At 42.8% G+C, this 24957-nt stretch overlaps 1 protein-coding gene across 2 annotated transcripts in view; it reads left to right on the top strand.

The window, feature by feature from the left end:
* DNAJC3 (DnaJ heat shock protein family (Hsp40) member C3) overlaps window positions 1-24957 on the top strand; it is a 32308-nt gene that overhangs the window by 406 nt on the left and 6945 nt on the right. Inside the window, exons 2-11 of one of the 2 annotated variants that reach the window (XM_058185237.1) lie at window positions 3860-3970; window positions 4128-4189; window positions 4607-4731; window positions 6102-6176; window positions 12338-12490; window positions 13354-13535; window positions 15367-15486; window positions 18297-18402; window positions 18702-18822; window positions 18962-19094. In XM_058185237.1, the coding sequence (XP_058041220.1) occupies window positions 4177-4189; window positions 4607-4731; window positions 6102-6176; window positions 12338-12490; window positions 13354-13535; window positions 15367-15486; window positions 18297-18402; window positions 18702-18822; window positions 18962-19094 (1028 nt within the window). In that variant the 5' untranslated portion in view covers window positions 3860-3970; window positions 4128-4176. The remainder of the gene's footprint in view (window positions 1-3859; window positions 3971-4127; window positions 4190-4606; window positions 4732-6101; window positions 6177-12337; window positions 12491-13353; window positions 13536-15366; window positions 15487-18296; window positions 18403-18701; window positions 18823-18961; window positions 19095-24957) is intronic. The other variant, XM_058185235.1, reaches the window with a different exon arrangement.

The raw sequence follows: 24957 nt of genomic DNA, 5'->3' as shown, positions 1-24957 counted from the left end.
TTCCTGCCTGGGCAGGGGGTTGGACTAGAAGACCTCCAAGGTCCCTTCCAACTCTGTTGTTACTATTATTATTATTAAGTTACAGCCTTCCTTGTAGAGAGGGTTACAGTGAAACTCTTCTGGAAAGAAACAAGCGTTTCTCAACCTTTGAAAGTGTGTGGACTTCATTCCCCAGCCACATATTCCTAGCTAAAATATCTAAACTAGAGATTAAATCTTTAATTAAAATTTAATATTTAAGTATTAAAATTAAATATTAGATATTAGCTGGCTGGGGGAATTCCGGGAGTGGAAGCCGTCACACCTCTTCAAGTTGCCAAGGTTGAAAAAGCATTGGTATAATGGTACAGTTTTCTGCTTTTGGTGGGTGGGATCAAATTAATGATGTTGAAAAGGTTCATGAAGGTGGGGGGGAGAAATATCTATCCGCAAGGGAGATGGTATCCTTACAGGAAAAGCTCAAAATATTCTAATGGTAGTCTCTGTTCTCATGGAGCTGTAGGTGGTTCTTAGAAAGTTGGCATTTGCAGGCATAGTCCTGGGACCATTATTCTAAAATTAAAATCTTGTAGCTTGTATGCAAGCTGTGCTCATTTAACCAATGGCTTTTACTTTGTATGAATTGTGTTTAGGAATTTAGCCCATGAACTGGTAAATGCCCGTTTTCTGTTTTGCTGAAATCTCCCCAAGTTTCCGAAATAATCAACCATTTAGTGGACCAGCAAAATACAGTACACATTCAATAAGGCATTTGACAAAGTAGATCACAACCTATCTCTTGGTAAACTAGAAAAATGTGGGATAGACAGCATTACTGCCAGATGGAGTCATTTATTTATTTGTAAAATTTATTAGCCATCATCCATTTTACCCCACACTAACTCTGAGTGTCTTACAATATCAAAAGATAGAACTATAAAGTCTAATAATTCAAATACAAGACTATTTTAAAAATCAACCTAGTTAAAAAGATGGAGAGGGAGGGAGTATGATGAAAAGCGGGGTTAGTATCTGTTATTAATCTATGAACTAACGCCAATGTGAAACCTCTCCATTGGAGCCCCAAGTCAACTTGTAGAGCCAGGTGGTTTGTTCTTATAGAAGGTAAGGAGGATAGGAGCTGTCCTCATTCTAGGGGGAGGGTAAGTTGTTCCAAAGATCAGGCGCAACAGCAGAGAGAGGTCTTTTCCTTGACCCCGCCAGCCAAACTACCATGGTCGATGGAGCCCGCAAACATGGTGACATAGGTGGAGCGGGCCAATCCCACTGAGATGAGGCCAGTAGTGAAATCCAAATGTTTTTACTACTGTTTCTGTGGGCATGGCTTGGTGGGCATGGCAGGGGAAGGATATTGCAAAATCTCCATTCCCACCCCACTTTGGGGTCAGCCAGAGGTGGTATTTGCCAGTTCTCCGAACTACTCAAAATTTCCGCTACCAGTTCTCCAGAACCTGTCAGAACCTGCTAGATTTCACCCTGGATGGGACGATCCTTCAAGTAGCCTGGACGCACATCATGAAAGTCTTTAAAACTAATTAATCACTGGAATTGCACCAGGAAGCAAACCAGCAGTCAGGGCAGCTCACAGAGCAGTAGTAATCTAAGGGCCACCCTTGAGGCTGCCTGCACCACTGCACTCTGTGCCAGATGTAGCTTCTGAATGCTCTTCAAGGGTAGCCCCATACTGAGTGCATTGCAATAGTCCAACAATGAGGTAACTAGGCCTTGAATGACTGAGCGCAGGGACTCCCGATCCAGAAGAGGCCACAACTGGTGCACAACTTGTAGTTGTGCAGAGGCTGTCCTAGCTGTAACTACCACCTGCTCTTTGAGCAAGGGTCACCAGTCCAGGAGGACCCCAAGTTGAAGACCTGTTCCATCTGGACTAGTCCCACCCCATCTAGAACTAAAGATTGACATGGATTTTGGGACTCCATGCACTCAAAGCCATTTGGTTTTGCCTGCATTCAGTCGAAGCCTGTTGTCCCCCATCCAACCACAGCCTCCAGGTACTATGGGAGGGCAAGCAATAGCTTGGGTCACTAGGGATAGAAATATAGAGTTGAGTATCATCAGCATACTGCAGATACCTCAACCTGTGGTGATGGATGATCTCACCCATTGGCTTCATGTAGATGTTAAAAAGGAATGGAGAGAGTACTGAGGTCTGTGGAAATTCTATTGTTAAGCATTGTGTAGGGACTAAAGTTGAAGCTTTGGTTGTTGTATTGGTTCTATGAAGAGTAATTCATTGTCATTGGTTAGTTGAACAAGTGTGTGATGCCCATATATGGAATCCAGAGGGGTTGTGTATATGTGCATGCATATTAGAGTCCAGACATGTACAGTATAGGTTGAAGCATAAATTGATTTATTGACCAATATAGTAGTCCCAATGGGTATTGCTATACCAAAGAGGAATAAGATCACAAGTCTTCTTTATTGATATATGCAAATCATCCCTTCCATTTGATTGATTGATTATAATTAACGTAAGCAGCAATAATGTAATAGATCATTATTGTTACAGTAATGCAACCTTTATTGATAGGCTTTATTTCTATGCATATTAAAGTATTAATTGATGAAGTGAATAGGTTGGAGAGGCTGGTATTCCTCAGCCCCGTGGAAGCATTGGAGATGCCTAGGAACTCTGTGTGAGATTGTGGGACATGCTCAGGTAGTGCTGGGTTTGGGGATGATGGTGTGCTTTTTAGGGTTTTCTGACAGCTTTGAGGCTACTGTTAGCTTGACCCTTATTGCTGGGCTCTGGCGTTACTCAACCAGGGATCTTCCCTGGGCCTAAAAAGGGGGTGTCTTTCTGACCCTTAGGGGTTTGTGATCTTTGACCCTGATGATGGGTGGTGTAACACAAGTGTGTTCTCAGGTTCAGCTTATGGTCACTCACTCATACACATACAGGCCTGGAAAATTGCCACACTCAATCCCAAATCACTGAACAGTAAGGCACAAACGGTTCTTTAAAGCAGGGGTCCCCAACCTTGGCAACTTTAAGCCTGGTGGACTTCAACTCCCAGAATACCCCAGCCAGCAAAGCTGGCTGGAGAATTCTGGGAGTTGAAGTCCACCAGGCTTAAAGTTGCCAAGGTTGGGGACCCCTGCTTTAAAGTACACAGAGACCCAGTGAATTTAAAATATCAGCAATCTTTTCCTGATATATTTTTGCTCTTACACACACACACACACACTTACCCAGCATCCACTACTAGGCAGTCAGGCGCTAGCCAGAAGGACGGAAACCACCAAGTATGGGATCCAAAAACAATTCAGAAAGACTGGACTGGCTTCAGGACCTCTTTTTATCTCCCAGTGTTGGTGGGGAGGGGCTTTCCATGTGCTCAGGCCCAACTTTTGTCGTTTTGTTCCATTAACGACTTGGTTCTTTTCCCTGAGAGAGCTTTTCCTGGTTTTTGTCCACCCTGCCACTTTTCAATATGGTGGCTTTGGCCTAATCTCAGGATGGCAAGTAGCCCTGGCTGTTCTTTCCCTAGAAGGGCTTGGACCACTGAGGTAACCAAGTGCCAGGATGATTGGGTCCCTGGGGGACAAGATAGGTTATTGTAGCTTCCTTGTATGTTGATTCTACCTATTGACTATATGACTTGTAAGCCTGGGAGGAGAGACCAAGATGTGGAGAGAGCTGAAAGAAACCTCAGGATGCTCACAAGCAGAGGTAGATATAGCATGAATCCAGAGGAAGGGCATATTTTCTAGCCACATAGGCCTGATTTCATCTATTGGTGGTATTAGAGATATTGGTTATCTTTGATTTCCATTTTCTGAGAAATGCAGAAAAGAAAAAAACTGATCTGTGTTTTTTCCCCCTCTCTTCCTTCAGGAGTACAATGTGGCATAAATGCAGAAGTAGAAAAGCAGCTTGAATTGGGAAAAAAGCTGCTGGCAGCTGGGCAGCTGGCAGATGCTTTGTCGCATTTCCATGCTGCCATAGGTAGGTACCTAAAGACCGCTGAGCTTCCCTTCTAAATATATGGTTTTTGCTCCCTCTGGCCTAGATAATACGTATGAGATTAAAATTAGGGGTTAAGAAACTTATTCTTGGTGAGAATTCTAATTGCTGAATGAATGTTTTTATACTTGATTCACAGGTCCAAAATATTCTAACTTCTCAAACAGGAATTAAGTGAAAAGGCTGGTATGTTTCTGCCAGGTACATGTTAAAGTCTTATTAGCACGGATGGCGAAAAGGATGTTCCATTACTGATCAATTATTTGGTCTTCCACAAGAGAAAGATGTAGAATCTAAACAACCAAATTGTAAAATAATTTTTCACACATGTGAGTCTGTAGTTAGAGATTAGAAGCTGTAGCACGTTGGGGCTCAACTTCCTTAAATACCCACTTCTGTAAAGCCTTTAAGCAGACTGGGATTCAATAGATGTTCTATGCCTACTGCTGTTAAAATTTCATTACAGGGCCTACATTGCTGGAACTCTTGAGTTATATGCAATGTCACACACACACACACACACACACTAATTGTATTCCTCCTTGTTGCTTGCTCCCTTCTCCAAAGCTTTGGTTGACTTAAGGCAATGTTCTGATTGCTACTTTTTTTTTCTTGCAGAAGGAGACACCGATAACTACCTTGCTTATTATCGAAGAGCCACAGTATATCTAGCCATGGGCAAATCAAAAGCTGCCATTCGTGATTTAAGCAGGGTAGTCGAATTAAAGCAAGATTTTACATCGGTAAGCAGTACTTTCTAAAGATTCCTTCGGGGTGGCTGGAAATGGCTTTTGGTCTTCATTTTTCTGTTGCCTTTTAAAGGGGAGTCTGTCTCTTTTCTTTTTTAGTAAGTGGTGTGTAATCTAACAGGAAACCTCAATTATCATACAACTTGGGGAGATTAAATATAGGCTGAAATTCTAGCTGGGGAGACAGGATTTTCATAGTACTAATTCGGCATGTGAATTTGCTCTGATTACTTTGAGGAGTATTAATACCCTTGAAGATTGGGGGATGAAGTTTTTGGCATAGCTGCAAATTGCTGAAAGTATGTGCCGAGGGATTCTTAAATCCTTTTTAGATTTTTAAGTAGCCTTTCCTCATTATAATGCAATATACAACAGCACTATATATCCTGATGCCATTATATCAACAATAATTATAATATTTCTAGTGCTTGCAAGATGTATATTTTTAGAAACATAATGCTGATTTATATTTTGAATAACAAAGTAACACTTTTGAAAATTGGAAAGTTCTGGAGATACTGCATTTTATATCAATATTTAGTAATTTTGTTGCCAAGAGTTATATTTTTAAATTTGGATCTTATCTAAGATTCAAATTGTGATCTAGATTTTTTTAGACTAGCATACAATAATTTACCTTTGTTGTGTGTTGAAACCAAAGTAGATTCATCACAAGCATTTTTGTGTGCATATAGTTTAAAAAATCAGGATAGTGGCTACAATGCAAGAAAAAAATGAAGCAAGACTTTGATCATGTAGCTGTAACTGCCATATTGACTTTTTTGACTCCTTAGGTGTCTAACCAGAAATATCTTTTTCTCTCAGTAGTAATGATTTTGAAATTTATTTTGCTCTTTCAATAAGACTGTAATTTGAGGGAATTTCAAAGTAACCATGTACATGATGCATTCACTTGAAAATTCTTTCAGTTTAAAAGAAAATAATTAAATTGTGCCTGCATTTTACAATGATACAGTTTTGATATAATGATATATGTAAAATGGGCTGCAAATGAGTCTAATAAATACTTTGAAATCTTATTGCTAAAATATATAACTAGAAAGTGTAGAAGCCATAAACATTATAAGTCAGGGAAGGTACGATAATGTCTAAAATCTCCAGGATTTTACTTAATGTAGTTTACGTAGAATGTACTTTTTTGCTTATCCCAAATTTCCATTTATAGTATTAATTTCTAAGGAGCTATACCAATCTGTCTATTTGTCCCTCAAGTCCCATGAGCTACTGAAGGCAGGAAGATCTGGACCATTTATAGACTTCCTTTAACAGTTATGCTTTGGAATTCCCTAGTATTAATCAGGCATTCTAATCATAGTGGTTGTTTTTCTACTACTTTTTTAAAGGCACGACTACAAAGAGGCCATCTGCTGCTTAAGCAGGGAAAGTTGGATGAAGCTGTAGAAGATTTTGAAGGCGTGGTAAGTGAAGTGCTTTCTCAAGGCAAAATTGAAGTAGCAGCTATGATAAAAGAATTGAGCATTGTAGTCACCGTAGTATCACTCTAGGGGAGTGATAGCTAACCTTTTTGCCATTGCGTGCCAGGAGAAAGGGGCGGTGGGGGTCGAACACAAGCGTGCCCATACCCATAATTCTATGCACCCATGCATGCGTGCGCAACACCCACCCACCCATTCTTGGCACGTGATGACCTGGTAGGCCTGTTTTTCTTTCTGACCTGACTCCAGAGACTCTCTATTGAGTGTAGAGAGGGCAAAAATGGCCTTTGCCATTCCCCCAGAGGCCCTCCAGAGGCCAGACACAGCCCATTTACACACTTCCGGTTGGACAGGAAATGACTTTTTTGCTGTCCCCAGCCTCCAGAGACTCCTAGAGAGACTCTGGAGGCTGGGGACAGCAAAAAAACATCACTTCCTATGCAACTGGAAGTTGGCAAACGGACCGTTTCTGGCCTCCAGGGGGCCGGGGGGGGGGGAAAGGCAGTTTTTCCCCTCCCCAGATTCATAGAGAGGCTCTGGAGCCAGGTGAGAGAGAAAAACAGGCCTTTCCCACCACCACCCAGGCCCTCTGGAGGCAAGAAACAGCCTGTTTCCCTACTTCTGATCAGCCCAAGGCCGAAAATCAGCTTGCCAGCGCATGCATCCGCACTGGAGCTGAGCTCACGTGCCCACTGATATAGCTACACATGCCATAGGTTCGCCATCACAGCTCTAGGGTGATGGTTTGGTTTGGTTTGGAATTTGAGTAGCACTAGAATCAGCGAGAAATTAGGACCATATAAACAGTGCTACTGTCCTCCATCTTTAATTTCCTTTTAATATTGAAATGGCCTAAACCTGAGTCCTTTTCTGCACCAGAGTATACTTAGAAAATATGAATGCCAGAGAGTGCCAGTGGGTGTGCCATTGGGACATTTCATAGCTGACTGGAAGCAGGAAAAGCTAAAAAAAGAAGAAAACACCTTATATCTTCCCTACACAAGGGGAGTGCCTTTTTGCAGTTCCAAATACACAACCGGTTTCACAGAGACAAGAAAATGGATTCAAATAACAGAGTTGGAAGGGACTTTGGAAGTCTTTTAGTACAACCCATTGCTTGAGCAGCAGAGCCTTATACCATTTCAGGCAAATGGCGGTTCAGTCTCTTCTTAAAATCCTCCAGTGATGGAAAGAACACCCACAACTTCTGAAGGCAAGCCATTCCACTGATTAATTGTTCTTACCATTAGGAAATTTCTCCTTAGTTCTAGGTTGCTTCTCTTCTTGGTTAGTTTCTGTCCATTGTTTCTTGTCAGGCTTTCTAGAGCTTTGGAGAATAGCTTGACTCCCTCTTCTTTGTGGCAGCCCCTCAAATACTGAAACATTGCTATCATGTCTCCCCTAGTGCTTCTTTTCACTAAATTGGACATCAATTCCTGTAAACATTCTTCATATGTTTAAGTTTAACCTCCAGCCCCTAATCATCTTTGTTGCTCTTCTTTGCACTCTTTCCGGCGTTTCAACATCTTTTTTATATTGTGACCAAAACCGGATGCAGTATCCTAAGTGTGGTTTTACCCAGTGATGGGATTCAAGTAATTTAACAACCGGTTCTTTGACCTAATGATTTCTTCCAACAACCAGTTTGCCAAACTGCTCAGAAAGTTAACAGCCGGTTCTCCCGAAGTGGTGCGAATTGGCTGAATCCCACCACTGGTTTTACCATGGCCTTCACGTGATTTTGATTCCATCCCTCTGTTAATGCAGCCTAGGTTGTGCTGTTTCCATACAACACATCTTTATAGTTTTGCATTTAGAAAAGAAGTATTTATTATCCATACAATTGACAAAGAGATTAGGTTCAGGTTAGGTTTTGTGTTTGTTTTTACTTCTCCTTTATATCTTTATATACTTCTCTTTTGCATTACCAATATTTTCACGCCTAATATTATTTTGTATGTACTCAACATTCCTCAATATAAAACAGTCAAAATGGTTCTTCTACAGATCTTGCCCTTATTGGAGCTCAGAATTCAAAATAAATATTAGGAAGCTAAAGACTGCTCGTTCTGTCTTGAAATAAAAAAAGAACAGATTATTTTGATTGCCTATTTAATGTTTGTTAAATATTATGCAACTTATTTGGTTTTTCTATGGTGAGAAGATACGTAAAATATTTAATGCAAAAACTAGAATGATAACTTGCTAAATTGCAGCTTAGTATTTTTCAGGTACAATTAGACTATTTAGAAAAATAAAATTACCCTCCAGAAGTAAGAAATGATGAGATTTGAAAACGGGCACCCAGCCATTTACTTAAGCTTCCCAGGTGACAATATGTTAAAAAATAAATCATTAGGAGAGAGTTATTTTGAATATATTTCTGAGGGAATTTTTCTATTTGTTTTCTGAATTGTCTGTAGCAGCTCCCTTCCTTATAGAAAAATAAAGAGCAGACCTGCATTGTGGTCTTTTGTACATTGAAGTCATAATTCAAATGGATCAATTGACCTGCTATGGACTGGGCAGTCCCTGCCTGACTGGAAAACAGTGCAGGGTCGGTTTTTAAAAAGGGGTGGAGGTGGGAGGGTCAGCTTCACAGTAATTGCTAGCTGACTAGTAGAAGAGTTTCTAGTTGCTTTTCCCTCTTGTATCCCATCACCTGGAGAACAGGTGCTCCCATGAAGAATTACAGCTCAAAATTTGAAAAACAACTTCAATCTATTTTGTGTTCTTCCACTAGAGGCCAGCAAAGTCTGTCCTTGAGGACTAGCTTTATTAAAACTGCATCCCCCCAGTGAAAAAATGAACAATAATGATTTTTATATTTTATCACTTAAACACTTGTTACATAAAATGTTGTATAATTTATATATTTATATTATACCTAAAATAATCATAATTGAAAAAAATTACTGCTTGAACAATATCAGCGCTGACAAAAACATTTCCAGTCAATTGCAAAAGGCAGCTTTACTTGGGACAGCTTACAATTTGTGATGATACCTCTAACACCATCAAACGTCAACATCTGCTTATCTGAGGTGCTTGGGAAGGACTTGGTAGGTGGGCAATTTGATCGCTTGCCCCCTTGTCCCATGGACTCCTGTCCCAACAGGAGAGGAAGGCAATGGGCTTAATTGAATGGCATGGTTTATTCTTTCTTTCCCACCCTAAATGTTTTAAGTGACCAGTGTTAGCACAAATAGCTTAGTTAAAATGTTTTCAGTCCAGAAATGTTTAGGGTTTTCTGCTTATGGAGCACTTTATGTGACAACTTTCTCTTGTGTTTTGTTAACTTCAAAGATGTTTAATAAAATGTTTTCTTTTCCTCCGCCAATAAGATTTTTTGTGTTTTCATTTCTTTCCATTGTTCTGTAACATTTGCTTCTAGCAATAATTCAAAAGTATTTTGAATCCAGGGGTGGTTGTGTTTGTTTGTTTGTTTTTAGGGGGGAAGAGGAAGAGGTCATATTCAACATTCATACTGATGTTGTTCCTCAAGTGCTTCTGCTGACAGTCCCTGATAAAGTGAGAAGCTCAACAAACCCAAGATCATCCCTTAGTGTACATATGAGCTTTCCTAACAAATCCATCATAAGCCAAGATTTGGCTATAAGCTGGATTTGAAGTTCTGATGCCGCTCCCCAACCCCAGCCCTCTCCAGTCACATGATTGAATTTTGGGTGCTCAGCAATTGGTCTACATGTATGGCCTTTAACAAGGGTTTTGAGGGCTTTTTTTTTTTAAATTTACATTTATATCCCGCCCTTCTCCGAAGACTCAGGGCGGCTTACATTGTGTAAGGCAATAGTCTCATTCTATTTATATTTTTATATACAAAGTCAACTTATTGCCCACCCCCAACAATCTGGGTCCTCATTTTACCTACCTTATAAAGGATGGAAGGCTGAGTTAACCTTGGGCCTGGTGGGACTTGAACTTGCAATAATTGCAAGCAGCTGTGTTTAATAACAGGCTTCTTACAGCCTGAGCCACACCGCGGCCCTTGTTGGTTTGTTGGTAAAGTTCCTTTATACATGAAGAGAGCAACTCTTACGTTGTTCTTGTGAAAGCTTTAATAATTGGTAGTAGGCATTTAGAACTTTATGGACATCTTTTGCTAGCACAATGGACTGTTTAAGAGTTCTCCAACGTTTCTGGCTTTGCGGACTGGTGGGGCAGGGGAGGGTTCACGCAAGCTGTTAGCAAGCGCACGCACAGTTCCATTTCCACAAACGGTATTGGAGAGCAGTGGTCACCAACCTTGGCAACTTTAAGCCTGGCGGACTTCAACTCCCAGAATTCTGGGAGTTGAAGTCCTCCAGGCTTAAAGTTGCCAAGGTTGGAGACCTCTATTGTAGAGGGCCAGGACAAAGAAGTGATTGGGTGAGAACTAAGGAAATTTTCTTTGGTTTAATTTTAACTTATTCTTAATTAAACTCAGTTCAGTTCATGAAATAGGATTTATACTTAACAGATAATGTAGGCTTTTCCACCTTCATTGAAAAAAAATAAAATGAGGGATTTACTTTTGGTGGGCTTGAGAGGCTGCCTTATACTTCAAAGGGAGGTCCACCTGTAGCTGCTTTAGAATTGCCATAACAATAGAATAGCACTTATATACTGCTTCAAAGTGCTTTTACAGCCCTCTCTAAGCGCTTTACAGGGTCAGCATATTACCCCCAACAATCTGGGTCCTCATTTTACCCACCTCGGAAGGATGGAAAGCTGAGTCAACCTTGAGCCTGGTGAGATTTGAACTGCCGAACTGCAGCTAGCAGTCAACTGAAGTAGCCTGCAGTACTGCACCCTAGCCACTGCACCACCTCAGAATCCAGCCCTCTCCTCGCCTTTGGTCCTTCTGTAGCCCTGTAATGGAAGTTTCACCCTCTAATGCAGTGGTTCTCAACCTGTGGGTCGGAACCCCTTTGGGGGTCGAATGACAATTTGCCAGGGGTCGCCTAAGACCATCGGAAATATGGGAAGTATACTTGTGAGTCGAAGGATCGCGCTCCAATGGTTGACTCCACAAGCCAGCTGCAGGCTCTTCTTTAATTCATCGCTAGCTGAATTCGGTTTCAGGCACGATGAATTAAAAAAGAGAGAAATCTTTGCTCTGATGTCTCCCTCTCAAGCCAGCTGAAATCACTCCCAATCGCTAGCCTAATCTGGCTTCAGGCGCGATAAACTTAATAGGGGAGGAGTCTCCGCTTTAATGCCTCCGTCTTCAAGGCAATCGCAAGCAGTTCAGATCGCTAGCCAATACGGCTTCAGGCGCGATAAATTCAAAACGAAAATAATTTTACGGTTGGGGTCGCCATATCGTGGGGAATTGTATTAAAGGGGTCGCCACATCGTGGGGAGTTGTATTAAAGGGGTCGCAGCACTAAAAAGGTTGAGAACCACTGCTCTAATGCTTCTCTTCTCTTCCCCTTTCCCTACATCCTCCTTTGGCAGCCAGCTCAGTCCAGCTCAGTCCTTGACTTAGGTGAGAATGGATTGAGAGTGGGACGTAAGTTGTACAGACAGAACTTGGAAAGGAGAGAGAGAAGCCTGGGGAAAGGCTCCCAGGTTGTTGTCTTCAGCACCCTGATTTTGCAGAATACACCTATTCCCCTGAAATTACTTGCTGTAATTTGTCTCAGGAAGAGAATGTACAGTATAGATGGGAGAGGGGGTGGAGAGAGAAAGAGAGGTTAAATATACACAGACATGAGTATTGAACCCTCGGACTATTTGCCTGTATAGGGAACATGTGTCAACATCTGCCTTTGTTGTGAGTTGTCTGAAGTTTGGAGGAAGAAGGAACAGAAAATAACAGTCTGGCAGTTAACAAAGTGCAACATTTTCAGAGGGAGAATTCAGTTTAGAGCCACAGTCTTTCTCTTCTGTTCTGTTTGGACATACGCAGCCATTTTCTTTTGAAGTGACTGGGGAACTGCCTGCATTCCTGTTCTGGATTTCCAAGTCAATAATCGAAAATGATTTTTTCCAGGCTCTGATTTTTCTGTGCTAAAGAATTGAAAAGCCTGGCTCTGTTTTGTTGTGGGTTTGTCGATGGGTGTCAAACACAGGGTGATGTGTTCGAATTTGTATTTCAACATGTAATTGGGGTGTGCGTGTGTGCTCATTACTTGTAGCTCCTGTCTCACCCCAGTGAGAAAGAAGGAGGAGAAGCCCGTGCTCAGCTGTTGAAGTCAGATGAGGCTCGGCGTCTGCGTTCCCAAGCACAGTCTGCCTTTCTCGAAAAAGATTACAACACTGCTATCACTCTCTTGGATAAAATTCTAGAAGTAAGTCCCAGACTGGAAATTGACACCAAGATGTAAGCATGGTTATTATTTTTTTAATTTTTAATTTTTAATTAAAAGTTACTTTGGAGTCACGGCAACATTCAGGTAGGTATATTTTTTTCACCAGATGCTGGTAAATTAGAAGATTTTCCCTCATTGGGCAAAGTTTCAGTTGAGTGGCAGCGCTGTGCCTGATTTTCAATGCTAAATACTGTACAATTGGACCTGAAGCATACCTGATTAGATGAGAGAATCCTAGGGTATCTTGGAATTGTAGCCTGGATTGGGAAGTTGGAAAAAACCTCCTAGAAGAAGGCAGTGGCAAGCTATTTCTTTACTCTTGCCACAACAATTTATAAATTTGTTCATGAAATCCTCCAGAGCGAGTCTCCTTTTAACCGAGGTTTTTTTTTACCAGATTAATCTAACTACACAATTGCCAAAAATTGTTTCGGTTAGATTAACCTGATAAGATCAAATCTTGGTTAAAAGGAGATTCGTTCTGGAGGAATCCAAAAAATTGTGTTGAATGTTTTGCTCCAATTGTTTATTTTTATTTTATTTATTTGTCAATCATATATAAGATAACAGGTAAAAGTATAAACATAATTTGGATACATGAAAAGAGTAAGTAAAAAGGAATATTAGGACAGGGACGGTAGGCAAGCAGGTGCATTTATGCACACCCTTTACAGACCTTTTAGGAATGGGATGAGGTCAACAGTAGACAATTGAAGAGATGGTTATCCAATTCTTAAAGCATGTATGGCATTGTGTGGCTTATTGCTTCGTTTTAGGTGGGAGGGTCCTTTCGAACAAGTACAAATAGGATTAAAATCTCCTTTCGTTTCTGGTTTCTCAAGGTTTGTGTTTGGGATGCGGATATGCGGGAACTTCGAGCTGAAAGCTACATTAAGGAAGGGGAGCCTGGGAAGGCGCTCAGTGACTTGAAGGCTGCTGCCAAATTGAAGAGCGATAATACTGAAGCTTTCTATAAAATCAGCACAATATACTATGGATTAGGGGACCACGAAATGTCTCTAAGGTAAATGCTGTGGGGAGAAGCAAAAAATCTTTAGAATTTTAGAAAACCTGCGCTGAATGGAAAGATGCCCTTGCCAAGATGAAGGAGAGGTTATTTGAAGGAGGAAGGAGAACCATGGATATGGAGTTCACCCAGGTCTCCAAATTCCTCTTTTTTTCCCCATGGGAGAGAAAATTTCCAGAATGACCTGGGGGAGAAAGAAGCGTCCAGTGTACCTCCATACGATTCCCTTATGCCAGCTTTTAAGATGGACTATACTATATTACTGTAGTAGAGCTAAGATGCACTATAAAAAAAGTTGGTGTGTTCGATCAGAATCTGAATTTATGCTTCTCTTCCCCCCTCTGCATTTTAGTATTCCTTTCTTAGGGAAACTTAGATTCCCCCCACCCTTTTTTTTTTCTTTTACTAACAGTAGTTTACAAGAGGGAAAGAACTAAGCAAAGGGTACAATATTATGAATAAATCAATGAATTAATCCATTGCGACTAATATAGAATAGAATAGAATAGAATAGAATAGAATAGAATAGAATAGAATTTTTATTGGCCAAGTGTGATTGGACACACAAGGAATTTGTCTTGGTGCATATGCTCTCAGTGTACATAAAAGAAAAGATACGTTCATCAAGGTACAACATTTACAACACAATTGATGGTCAATATATCAATATAAATCATAAGGATTGCCAGCAACAAGTTATAGTCATACAGTTATAAATGGAAAGAGATTGGTGATATAATGAATGTCATCTGCCCAAATTGATAACTGTCTGATTCTTGACTCAAGGAAAACTAGAAATGAACAAAATATGTTCCTTTTTTCAATAGCCCACCCACAAAGGTTAATGACTATGCTTCAAATAATAATGAATCATAAAGTCATATATACTTAGTTATAAAATCATAAATTTAATTAAATTCTATTTTATTACTGCAAGTAAGGCTCTGAACGGCTGAATAACTTGAGATTACTGCTAACTATTTTTAAGAATATCAGTTGATTTTGTGTTTCTTTTCTGCTAATACTAGAGAAAAGCTCCATGTGTGTGCGTGTGTGTGTGTATGTGTATTAACTGGGTACAAGAGATGATGGCAAGTAATACTGGACATGTAACAACTGAACTCTATGAAAAGGGCTCATAATTTTATATCTATGATTGATTCCAGGCAATGTACTATATATACAATTAGCATTTTGTATTGATATTAAAGAATTGAAAAAATTACTAATTCTTCTGTATAAATGCCCTCATTTTGCAGCTTGTCCAGGCTGTATATTCTGAAATTCCTTTAATAAACATTCTAGAGTGGATGAATATATTCCTTCAGTGGGTGAAGTTTTTCTTGGATATCTTCAAGCAGGAGAATGCAATTCCCAGTCTCCATGACTAATATTTTAACATAAAAAATGTAATCAGCCACAGCATGTGAAGGCCTTTACATTTTGTTGCATTTCTCCATACCTCTGATGGAGGGGCGATTAATATAGTAATAGCAATAGCACTTAGACTTGTATACCATTTCATAGTGCTTTACAGTCTTCTCTAAGCGGTTTACAGAGTCAGCCTATTGCCCCCAACAATCTGGGTCCTCATTTTTACCCACCTCGGAAGGATGGAAGGCTGAGTCAACCTTGAGCCTGGTGAGATTCGATCTGCTGAACTGCAGCTAGCTAGTATCCCTATTTCTCAGCAGAGGAAGTGAACCGAGGGGAAGGGGTCTTTTGCAAACTGACTAGGAGCAGGGACTGAACTCCGTTTGTTTTAACACCAGCATCTTGATCCCACAACCTAATTGTCTCTCCCCCTTGTTGTTTCCTGTGTGCAAAGTGAAGTGCGGGAATGTCTGAAACTGGACCAAGACCATAAGGAGTGCTTTTCTCACTACAAGCGAGTAAAGAAGCTCAACAAGCAGATTGTTTCAGCAGAAGAACTCATCCAGGAAAGAAGGTGAGTCCTCTGTTTTGTGGTTTTGTTTTCTTAGTTGAATTTCCTCTCTGTAGCTTCTTACACAGATTACCTGGCCAGTTCAGGAATGGTCTGCACTGCCTTACCCTAACCCCAAGAGATGGCCATCCAGCCTCTGATTAAAAAGACTGGGATGAAGGAGAGTCCATCACCCTCCAAGGCATTTGGTGTTCCTGTTGAATAGTTCTTGCTGTTAAGACCTTTTTCTGTTGCCTGGCCATAATTTCTTTTTTATCAACTTCATCATTATTTTAGCCATTGTCTATCCACTGCAGGATGAAGGCCTCTTCCACATATTTCCAACCAATATGGTCCTGAGCTTCCTTTTGCCAATTGTGCCCACAATACTCGCTGATATCGTTGATCCATCTTGTTTTAGATCTCTTTCGTGGATGCTTTTTATCTAGGATCCATTCTGTGACTGCCTGTAAAGTACTGTGAAGCGATGGATGGATGGATGGATGGATGGATAGATAGATAGATAGATAGAGGACTTCCGATCATAATAACAAGTATAGGTAGTCCTCGGCTTACAACCACAATTGAGCCCCAAATTTCTGTTGCTAAGCTGTTAAGTGAGTTTTGCCCCATTTTAGGACCTTTCTTGCCACAGCTGTTAAGTGAAACACTGCACTTGTTAAGTTAGTAGCACAGTTGTTAAGTTAAGCTGGTTTACCCATAGACTCTGCTTGTCAGAAGGTCACAAAAGGTGATCACATGACCCCCGGATACTGCAACTGTCATAAATATGAATAGTTGCCAAGTGTCTGAATTTTGATCACATGACAATGGGAATGCTAGTTATAAGTGTGAAAAATGGTTATGTCACTTTTTTCAGTGCCATAACTTTGAATAGTCACTAAATGAATTGTTGTAAGTTGAGCACTACCTGTATAAATATATTTATTTTATTTATTTTTATTTATTTATAATTACATTTCTATACCACACCATCTCCCGAAGGACTCAGGGCGGTTTACAGCCAAAATTAAAATACCCACACCAATACAATATAAATATAATAAATAACAATATTTAAAAACAATTAAAAACAAATATTTACTGGCCAAATCACTAAAACGGTCGAAGACCGATTAAAACCCATTAAAATTTTGCTAAAATATGTCTTAGGCTAGTCCCGCTCGGTGACATAATAAGGTCTTCAGTTCACGTTTGAAGGCCCGGAGTTGGCGTAACCCCGGAGGAAGCTCGTTCCAAAGGGCTGGTGCCGCCACAGAGAAGGGCCTCCCCCTGGGGGCCGCCAACCTACATTGTTTGGTCGACGGCACCCTGAGGAGACCCGCTGTGTGGGAGCGCACAGGTCATTGGGAGGCAATCGGTAGCAGAAGGCGGTCTCGCAAATACCCCGGTCCTAAGCCATGGAGCGCTTTAAAGGTGGTAACCAGCACCTTGAATTGCACCCGGAAGGCTACCGGCAGCCAGTGCAGGCCGCGCAGGATGGGTGTTATATGGGAGCAATGCGGTGCCCCCTCTATCAATCCCTATAGGGTTACAAGAAAATATCTCTTCTTCCTATAAGCCATTTCTTACCATATGCAAATCCCTAAATCGTGAACTTTTCAGTCCATAAAGAATTACCAGAGTTTAATAGAAACATGTTTTATTTTAACTGTGGTTAAACAAACCAACTTTATATTCCTTTTATTTTTGACAATCCTGCTCTGACCTTAAGTTTTGTTTTTTCCCATCCTAAAGATGTCTTTGAGGCTTTGGCAAATCTCTTTTGTAAACCCAGTAAAAAATCATCAAGATCATTATCCTGCTATATTATTTGTATGTCCTCTTTAATTTTTAAAACTTTAATTAACTTTTTTTGTAACTCCAGTAGAAAGCTTTACCAAGGGCATTCTCTTGGCCTGTCAAATGTGTTTCCATTTTAACTCTGTTTTGTAATCTATCCTTTTTTTAATTATCCAACATTTTTGGTTCTACTATTTCTTTATAGGGTAAAAATTGCTTCATGTTTGTCATTCTTCCATTAATATCTTTTGGACATCTTCTATTCATGGAAAGCCGACATCATTGCTAACATTGTAACTAATTTCTGGGCACATTCCTTGAAAATCTCCTGAAGTATTTCAAATATATAACAATTTATATTATTTTGTGTAGATCCCTGTACTAACCTAAAGCCGAAAGCAAATTTACACTTTTTCCTTTTCTGCCTGGAATCCAGTGTCCAATTGTATAATGAGAAAATTTTAAATCTCTGTTGCGACTTATGATAGACAAAACAATTTTGTTCCTGCAAAAAGCTGTTTATTTTATTTTATTATTTTCAAAATCTTAGAGTAAATATCTCAGTACTCCAAATTTGTCTGGATCCTTAATTTATTTATAACTTTCTAGATTAAATTTGTATTTAGCTTTTTGCTGTTTATTTTCAATTCTTTAATTGGAACCCAATATCCATTGTGAGCATGAAGGCTGATCCCCGTTACTTCTCAAAGAAGAGGTTTTTGCTCCAGGAATTTTTAATGTCATGGTTTGTGGCAACGATATAGTCTCCATCTGATCTGCAAGAGTTTCTGAAACTCCTGCAGCTTTCAGTAATCAGCAATATTGAAAACTAATGGAACGATTTCCTGCCATTTTCCCAACTCACTGAAAACCAATTGGTAAAATATGAAGTCTGTGTCATTATTTCAGTCTAAAATGGAGCACTGGTGTATTTACCTTGCCTTCTGTAAAATATACAGAACAATATAATTTGTTTTCCTAAATTTAATAAATATACACTGTTCGATGATTTTCTTTCTTAATGTAAATAGGTATCAGGAAGCTACTGAGAAGTATGAGGCCGTTATGAAGATGGAGACAAATGTTCCTGTCTACACTACTCGAGCCAAAGAGAGAATCTGTCATTGCTTTTCAAAGGTAAACATTCAGTTCACTGGGCAAAACTTCTTATGAAGCCACAGGGGCACAGTGGTTATAATGCAGTACTGCAGGCTACTTCTGCTGACTGCCGGCTGCCTGCAATTTGGCAGTTTGAATCTTACCAGGCTCAAGGCTGACTCAGCCTTCCATCCTTCCGAGGTGGGTAAAATGAGGATCCAGATTGTTGGGGGCAATTTGGTGACTCTGTAAACCGCTTAGAGAAGGCTGTAAAACACTGTGAAGCAGTATATAAGTCTAAGTGCTATTGCTATTATGGTCCATCTCACTTTTTTCAGAATCAACAGACGACAGAAGCCATTAAAATTTGCACAGAAGTTCTGCAGCTAGAGCCAGAAAATGTGAATGCCCTCAAAGATCGGGCTGAAGCATACTTGCTAGAAGAAATGTATGAAGAAGGTACACTTTGACCGCATAAAGATTCTTTGTTTTCCTTTACCCAATTTTAAATAAATATACCATTTGTTATCCGGCCAGGCTGGAAATGAATTACTATACTGCAAAACTCTAAATGAACTGTTTGTTGTCTTTGTGATAGCTATCCAAGACTATGAAACTGCTAAAAAATACAGCGATAATGACCAACAGATTCTGGAAAGCCTTGAGAAAGCCCAGCGAATGCTCAAGCAGTCTCAAAAGAGGGATTACTACAAAATTTTAGGAGTTAAAAGGTAAGCATTTAGCAATTGCCAAGCCCCTATAGTTTCCTTAAACCAGGGGTGTCCAAACTTGGTCCCTTTAAGACTTGTGGACTTCAACTCCCAGAGTCCCTCAGCCAGCAAAGCTGGCTGAGGAACTCTGGGAGTTGAAGTCCACAAGTCTTAAAGGGACCAAGTTTGGACACCCCTGCCTTAAACGTTGCTTTTTCTTCAAGAGGCTATAGAAATAGTCCTCTATTCAAAGTGGCAATTGGGACAGGAACTGCCATCACTAAGCGATGGGATTATAAAATGTGACATCACATGACCATGCTGTTTTGTGGCAACAGTTGAGACGGTCCCACTCGCAGCCAATAAATGAGGACCTCACATGACTACAAGCTCCAACTTCCTGCTAGCTTCCCCATTGTCTTTGCTTTGTGGAAAGCCAGCAGGGAATGTTAGAAATCGTGATCACGTGACTGCGAAGACTGGTCTTAATTCCAAATCATTTAGCTCCTTCATAAGTTTTAAATGGTCGCTGAATGAGTGGTCGCTAGATGCAGTATTACCTTCTTATGAAGCCTGTGAGAAAGTTTCTCAAAACTATCTTAAGGAATTTCTGTACTAAAGAAGGAAATTATAAAGACAATATTGTACTACTAACTAGAGCATACAAAACATTTGCTAGACCTATCCTTGAATACAGCTCATCTGTCTAGAACCCGCACTGCATATCGGATATAAATACAATCGAGAGAGTCCAGAGATATTTCACAAGAAGAGTCCTCCACTCCTCTGCTCGCAATAAAATACCTTATGCCACCAGACTCCAAATTTTGGGCTTAAGACAACTTAGAACTACGCAGACTTCAATCTGACCTAAGCATAGTACATAAAATTATCTACCACAATGTCCTACCTGTCAATGACTACTTCAGCTGCAACCACAAGAATACACGAGCAAATAATAGATACAAACTCAAGGTAAACCACTCGAAACTCAATTGCAGAAAATATGACTTCAGAGTGGTCAATGTCTGGAATGCACTACCTGACTCTGTAGTTTCTTCCCCAAACCCCCAAAACTTTAAGCTTAAACTGTCTACTGTTGACCTCACCCCATTCCTAAGAGATCTGTAAGGGGTGTGCATAAGAACACCAGCGTACCAACCGTCTCTGTCCTAATATTCCTTTTTTACTTACTCTTCATGTATCCAAATTATGTTTATACTTTTACCTGTTATCTTATATATGATTGACAAATAAATAAATAAAATAAAACATAGAATGCTGCATGTAGAGAAATTTAGTGCTTGAAGGGAATTGAGCATCCTGGGGGCAGGGAATCATCATTCTGCATATTTCCCTGTTACACAGAAATTAAGTCATATAATAGAAGATGGTACCTGCAAAGAGGACGGCCAAAGCGCTCCATGGCCAAAGCGCTCCATGGCATAGGGCCGGTGTTGTGACCCAGGTTCCTGGACCCAGACTCCTGGACTCGGATGATTCAGAAAATGAGGGAGAAGACCTGGCAAGCCCTGTTTCTCTTGAGCCCTCTCCCTCCCTGGCACCCACTCAAAGGGAGGGGCCGGCACGGCCTGATTCTCCCGGGCCTTCTTCTGATTTGGCAACGCCCCAAGAACAGTTTTGGAGGGACGCAAGATTACGAAGGCTTGATCGACGTGCGCAGCAGCGGAAGAGTTGGGACAAAGCCAAGTCATAATTGTCATGCAGTGACATCTGCAGAGACTATAAATAGGAGGCGGGACTTCCTGGTTTTTTGTCTCGGACAAAGCAATGAATTTGGCGCGAGCTAACTATTTCATGGAGGGAAGAATATATTCGTGAGTAATTCTGGCCTTATCTATAATTTCCTCGTTATCTCCAGAAACTTGGCAGGCCCGTGGGTAGACGTGGCCAGGACATGTATCTATGTAAATAAAAGGAAAAAAAAAAGGAAGGCCTCTGACGGACTCTTTGCTGGGAGTATTGGGGGAAGGGAAACAGAACATTTTGTCCGAGACCTGACTAAAACATCTTCCACCAAAGATGGATCAGCAGCAGTTAGAGCAGCTACACGCGGCTAATCAACAGCTCCAGCAGCAAGTGGCTCACTTGGCAGGCCAACTTGCTGCCAGGAATGTGCCTGCAGCCCCCCCCCATCCTCCCACTCCTCCTCCTCTGCTCGCAATAAAATACCTTATGCCACCAGACTCCAAATTTTGGGCTTAGACAACTTAGAACTACGCAGACTCCAATCTGACCTAAGCATAGTACATAAAATTATCTACCACAATGTCCTACCTGTCAATGACTACTTCAGCTGCAACCACAAGAATACACGAGCAAATAATAGATACAAACTCAAGGTAAACCACTCCAAACTCGATTGCAGAAAATATGACTTCAGCAACAGAGTGGTCAATGCCTGGAATGCACTACCTGACTCTGTAGTTTCTTCCCCAAACCCCCAAAACTTTAAGCTTAAACTGTCTACTGTTGACCTCACCCCATTCCTAAGAGATCTGTAAGGGGCGTGCAGAAGAACACCAGCGTACCAACCGTCTCGGTCCTAATATTCCTTTTTTACTTACTCTTCATGTATCCAAATTATGTTTATACTTTTACCTGTTATCTTATATATGATTGACAAATAAATAAATAAAATAAAACAGAATGCTGCATGTAGAGAAATTTAGTGCTTGAAGGGAATTGAGCATCCTGGGGGCAGGGAATCATCATTCTGCATATTTCCCTGTTACACAGAAATTAAGTCATATAATAGAAGATGGTACCTGCAAAGAAGGCGGCCAAAGCGCTCCATGGCCAAAGCGCTCCATGGCATAGGGCCGGTGTTGTGACCCAGGTTCCTGGACCCAGACTCCTGGACTCGGATGATTCAGAAAATGAGGGAGAAGACCTGGCAAGCCCTGTTTCTCTTGAGCCCTCTCCCTCCCTGGCACCCACTCAAAGGGAGGGGCCGGCACGGCCTGATTCTCCCCGGCCTTCTTCTGATTTGGCAACGCCCCAAGAACAGTTTTGGAGGGACGCAAGATTACGAAGGCTTGATCGACGTGCGCAGCAGCGGAAGAGTTGGGACAAAGCCAAGTCATAATTGTCATGCAGTGACATCTGCAGAGACTATAAATAGGAGGCGGGACTTCCTGGTTTTTTGTCTCGGACAAAGCAATGAATTTGGCGCGAGCTAACTATTTCATGGAGGGAAGAATATATTCGTGAGTAATTCTGGCCTTATCTATAATTTCCTCGTTATCTCCAGAAACTTGGCAGGCCCGTGGGTAGACGTGGCCAGGACATGTATCTATGTAAATAAAAGGAAAAAAGGAAGGCCTCTGACGGACTCTTTGCTGGGAGTATTGGGGAAGGAAACAGAACATTTTGTCCAAGACCTGACTAAAACATCTTCCACCAAAGATGGATCAGCAGCAGGTACAGCAGCAGTTAGAGCAGCTACACGCGGCTAATCAACAGCTCCAGCAGCAAGTGGCTCACTTGGCAGGCCAACTTGCTGCCAGGAATGTGCCTGCAGCCCCCCCCCATCCTCCCACTCCTCCTCCTCGGCGCAAGTGCCCGATAACCGTGCCGGATAAGTTTTCTGGGCAGCCTGAGATGTTCCCGACCTTCTTGGGACAGTGCCAGCTCTACATGGCTATGAGGCCAGAGGATTTCCCAGACGACCGGGCTAAGGTGGCCTTCGTGATTAACCTTCTTTCCGGCTCGGCTGCTCGATGGGCCACGCCCTCTTGCTCCAGGACAGCCCCTGCTGGCGGACCAACAGCGTTTTGGCAGCACCTCGCACCATGTATGAGGACCCGTTCGAATGCTGACGGCAACCAGGCGCCTTAAGGAACTCCGTCAAGGGAAACGCCTGCAGGAGTACATCGCGAATTTCGTCTTTTGTGCCAGGACTCTGACTGGAATGATGCAGCGCTGGTGGACGTTGCCCAGGAGGGACTCTCAGAGGAATTGCAAGACGAGCTGGCCCGCGTGGAGGCGCGCGGACCCTCGACAACTTGGTGCCCCTTTGTCTCCGCCTCGATGCCCGTCTGCAACGGCGACCGTCCCGTCGCACCCCCCGGGACCCTCCGTCGACATCTGCACCCCCACTTCCTGCACCACCAGCACCCAGGGTCGCCCCACGTTTTGTAACCACTGCGGAAGAGCCCATGGAGTTGGGAGCGGCCAGACCTCGCCTAACAGCCCAGGAGCGGAACCGGAGGCGCCAAGGGGGATTGTGCCTGTACTGTGGGGAGCCCGGCCACTTCGCCGCTTCTTGCCCCAGAAAGCGGTGGGGCACGACGCCGGTCCCCGAATCACAGCGTGACCAATCGGAAGCGGAGCAGGCCCGACCTCGGGAAACCCTAGGTCGGGCACGCACTAAGCCCCACTGGGCGTTGCGGAAGTAGACTCTGGGCCCCTCGGCATCTGATTCTGGACACACGGATATGGTTGGGGAACCAGTCGGACGGGCTCCAGGCGCATGCGCTGGTGGACTCAGGGCCACAACAAACTTTATGGACCAGGCCTTTGTGACCCAGTTTGCGGTCCCGTGGTTCCGTGGACCCTCCGATGCGGTAGAGACAATTGATGGGCGAGAACTGGTGTCCGGCCCCATTAAATTCGCCACCCAGCCTTTGCGCCTGGCTATTGGGGACCATGAGGAGGCGATCCAGTTTTATGTCACGGCGGACCTTCATTTTCCCTTGGTCCTTGGGTTGGCCTGGCGGACCCACGATCCTCAGGTGGCCTGGTCGCGGAACGCCATCTCTTTCCCGAGTCTGCAGTCGTCGATCACATCCGCCACACCTGTGCCGGCCAGAACGTCCCCACCGCTGCCATCACCTTGCCTCCTGAGCTGGCGGACTTCGCCGGCGTGTTCAGCGAGAAGGAGGCGGACCGACTACCCCGCATCGGCCCCACGATTGCCCGTGGACCTTCTGCCCAACGCACCACTGCCTGTGGGACGCCTGTATTCCATGTCGGGCCGAGTTGGCCGCCTCAGGGACTTCCTGGACAAAAACCTGGCCCGAGGTTCATCCGGCCTTCAAAGTCCCTCTCGGCCCCGGTCCTCTTTGTGAAGAAGAAGACAGGGGACTTGCGCCTATGCTGTGATTACCGGCTAAACGCCATTACGGTGCGGAATCGCTACCCCTGCCGCTCATCCCGGAGCTACTGGAAAGGTTGCGGAGGCCACGATCTTCACCAAGCTCGATCTCCGGGGGGCCTACAACCTGGTGCGGATACGAGAAGGAGACGAATGGAAGACGGCATTCGGCACCCGATACGGACACTACGAATACACTGTCATGCCATTTGGGTTGACCAATGCTCCCGCCGTTTTTCAGCACTTCATGAACGACGTGTTCGAGACATGTTGGATCGGTTCGTGGTTATCTACCTCGACGACATCCTGATTTACTCCCGGTCCAGGGAAAGCCACCTTCGACACGTCAGTCTGGTTCTGCAACGCTAGCGGGAGCAACAACTCAATGCGAAGCTGGAGAAATGCGTCTTCTTCCGGACTTCCATAGAATTCCTCGGGCATATCATCTCGCCCGAGGGCATAGCCATGGACCCATGTAAAGTAGAAGCTTTGTGTAGCTGGGAAGCCCCTCGTCGGGTGAAGGATGTTCAGCGCCTACTGGGCCGCCAACTACTACCGGACCTTCATCCCGGGCTTCGCCACACTGACAGCTCCACTTACCCAGCTCCTCAGGAAGAAGGTTGCATTCCGGTGGGGTCCCCCGCAGCAAGAAGCATTCACAGCCCTCAAGAAAGCCTTCGTCACGGAACCCGTCCTGAGGCATCCCGACCCGCTCCGGCCTTTTGTGGTGGAAACGGACGCGTCCAATGTGGCTCTGGGAGCGGT

Source organism: Ahaetulla prasina, chromosome 5 (genome assembly GCF_028640845.1).
Source record: "Ahaetulla prasina isolate Xishuangbanna chromosome 5, ASM2864084v1, whole genome shotgun sequence".
In the NCBI taxonomy this organism is placed as follows: Eukaryota; Metazoa; Chordata; class Lepidosauria; order Squamata; family Colubridae; genus Ahaetulla; species Ahaetulla prasina.
This window is presented reverse-complemented; position numbering and strand designations above follow the sequence as displayed.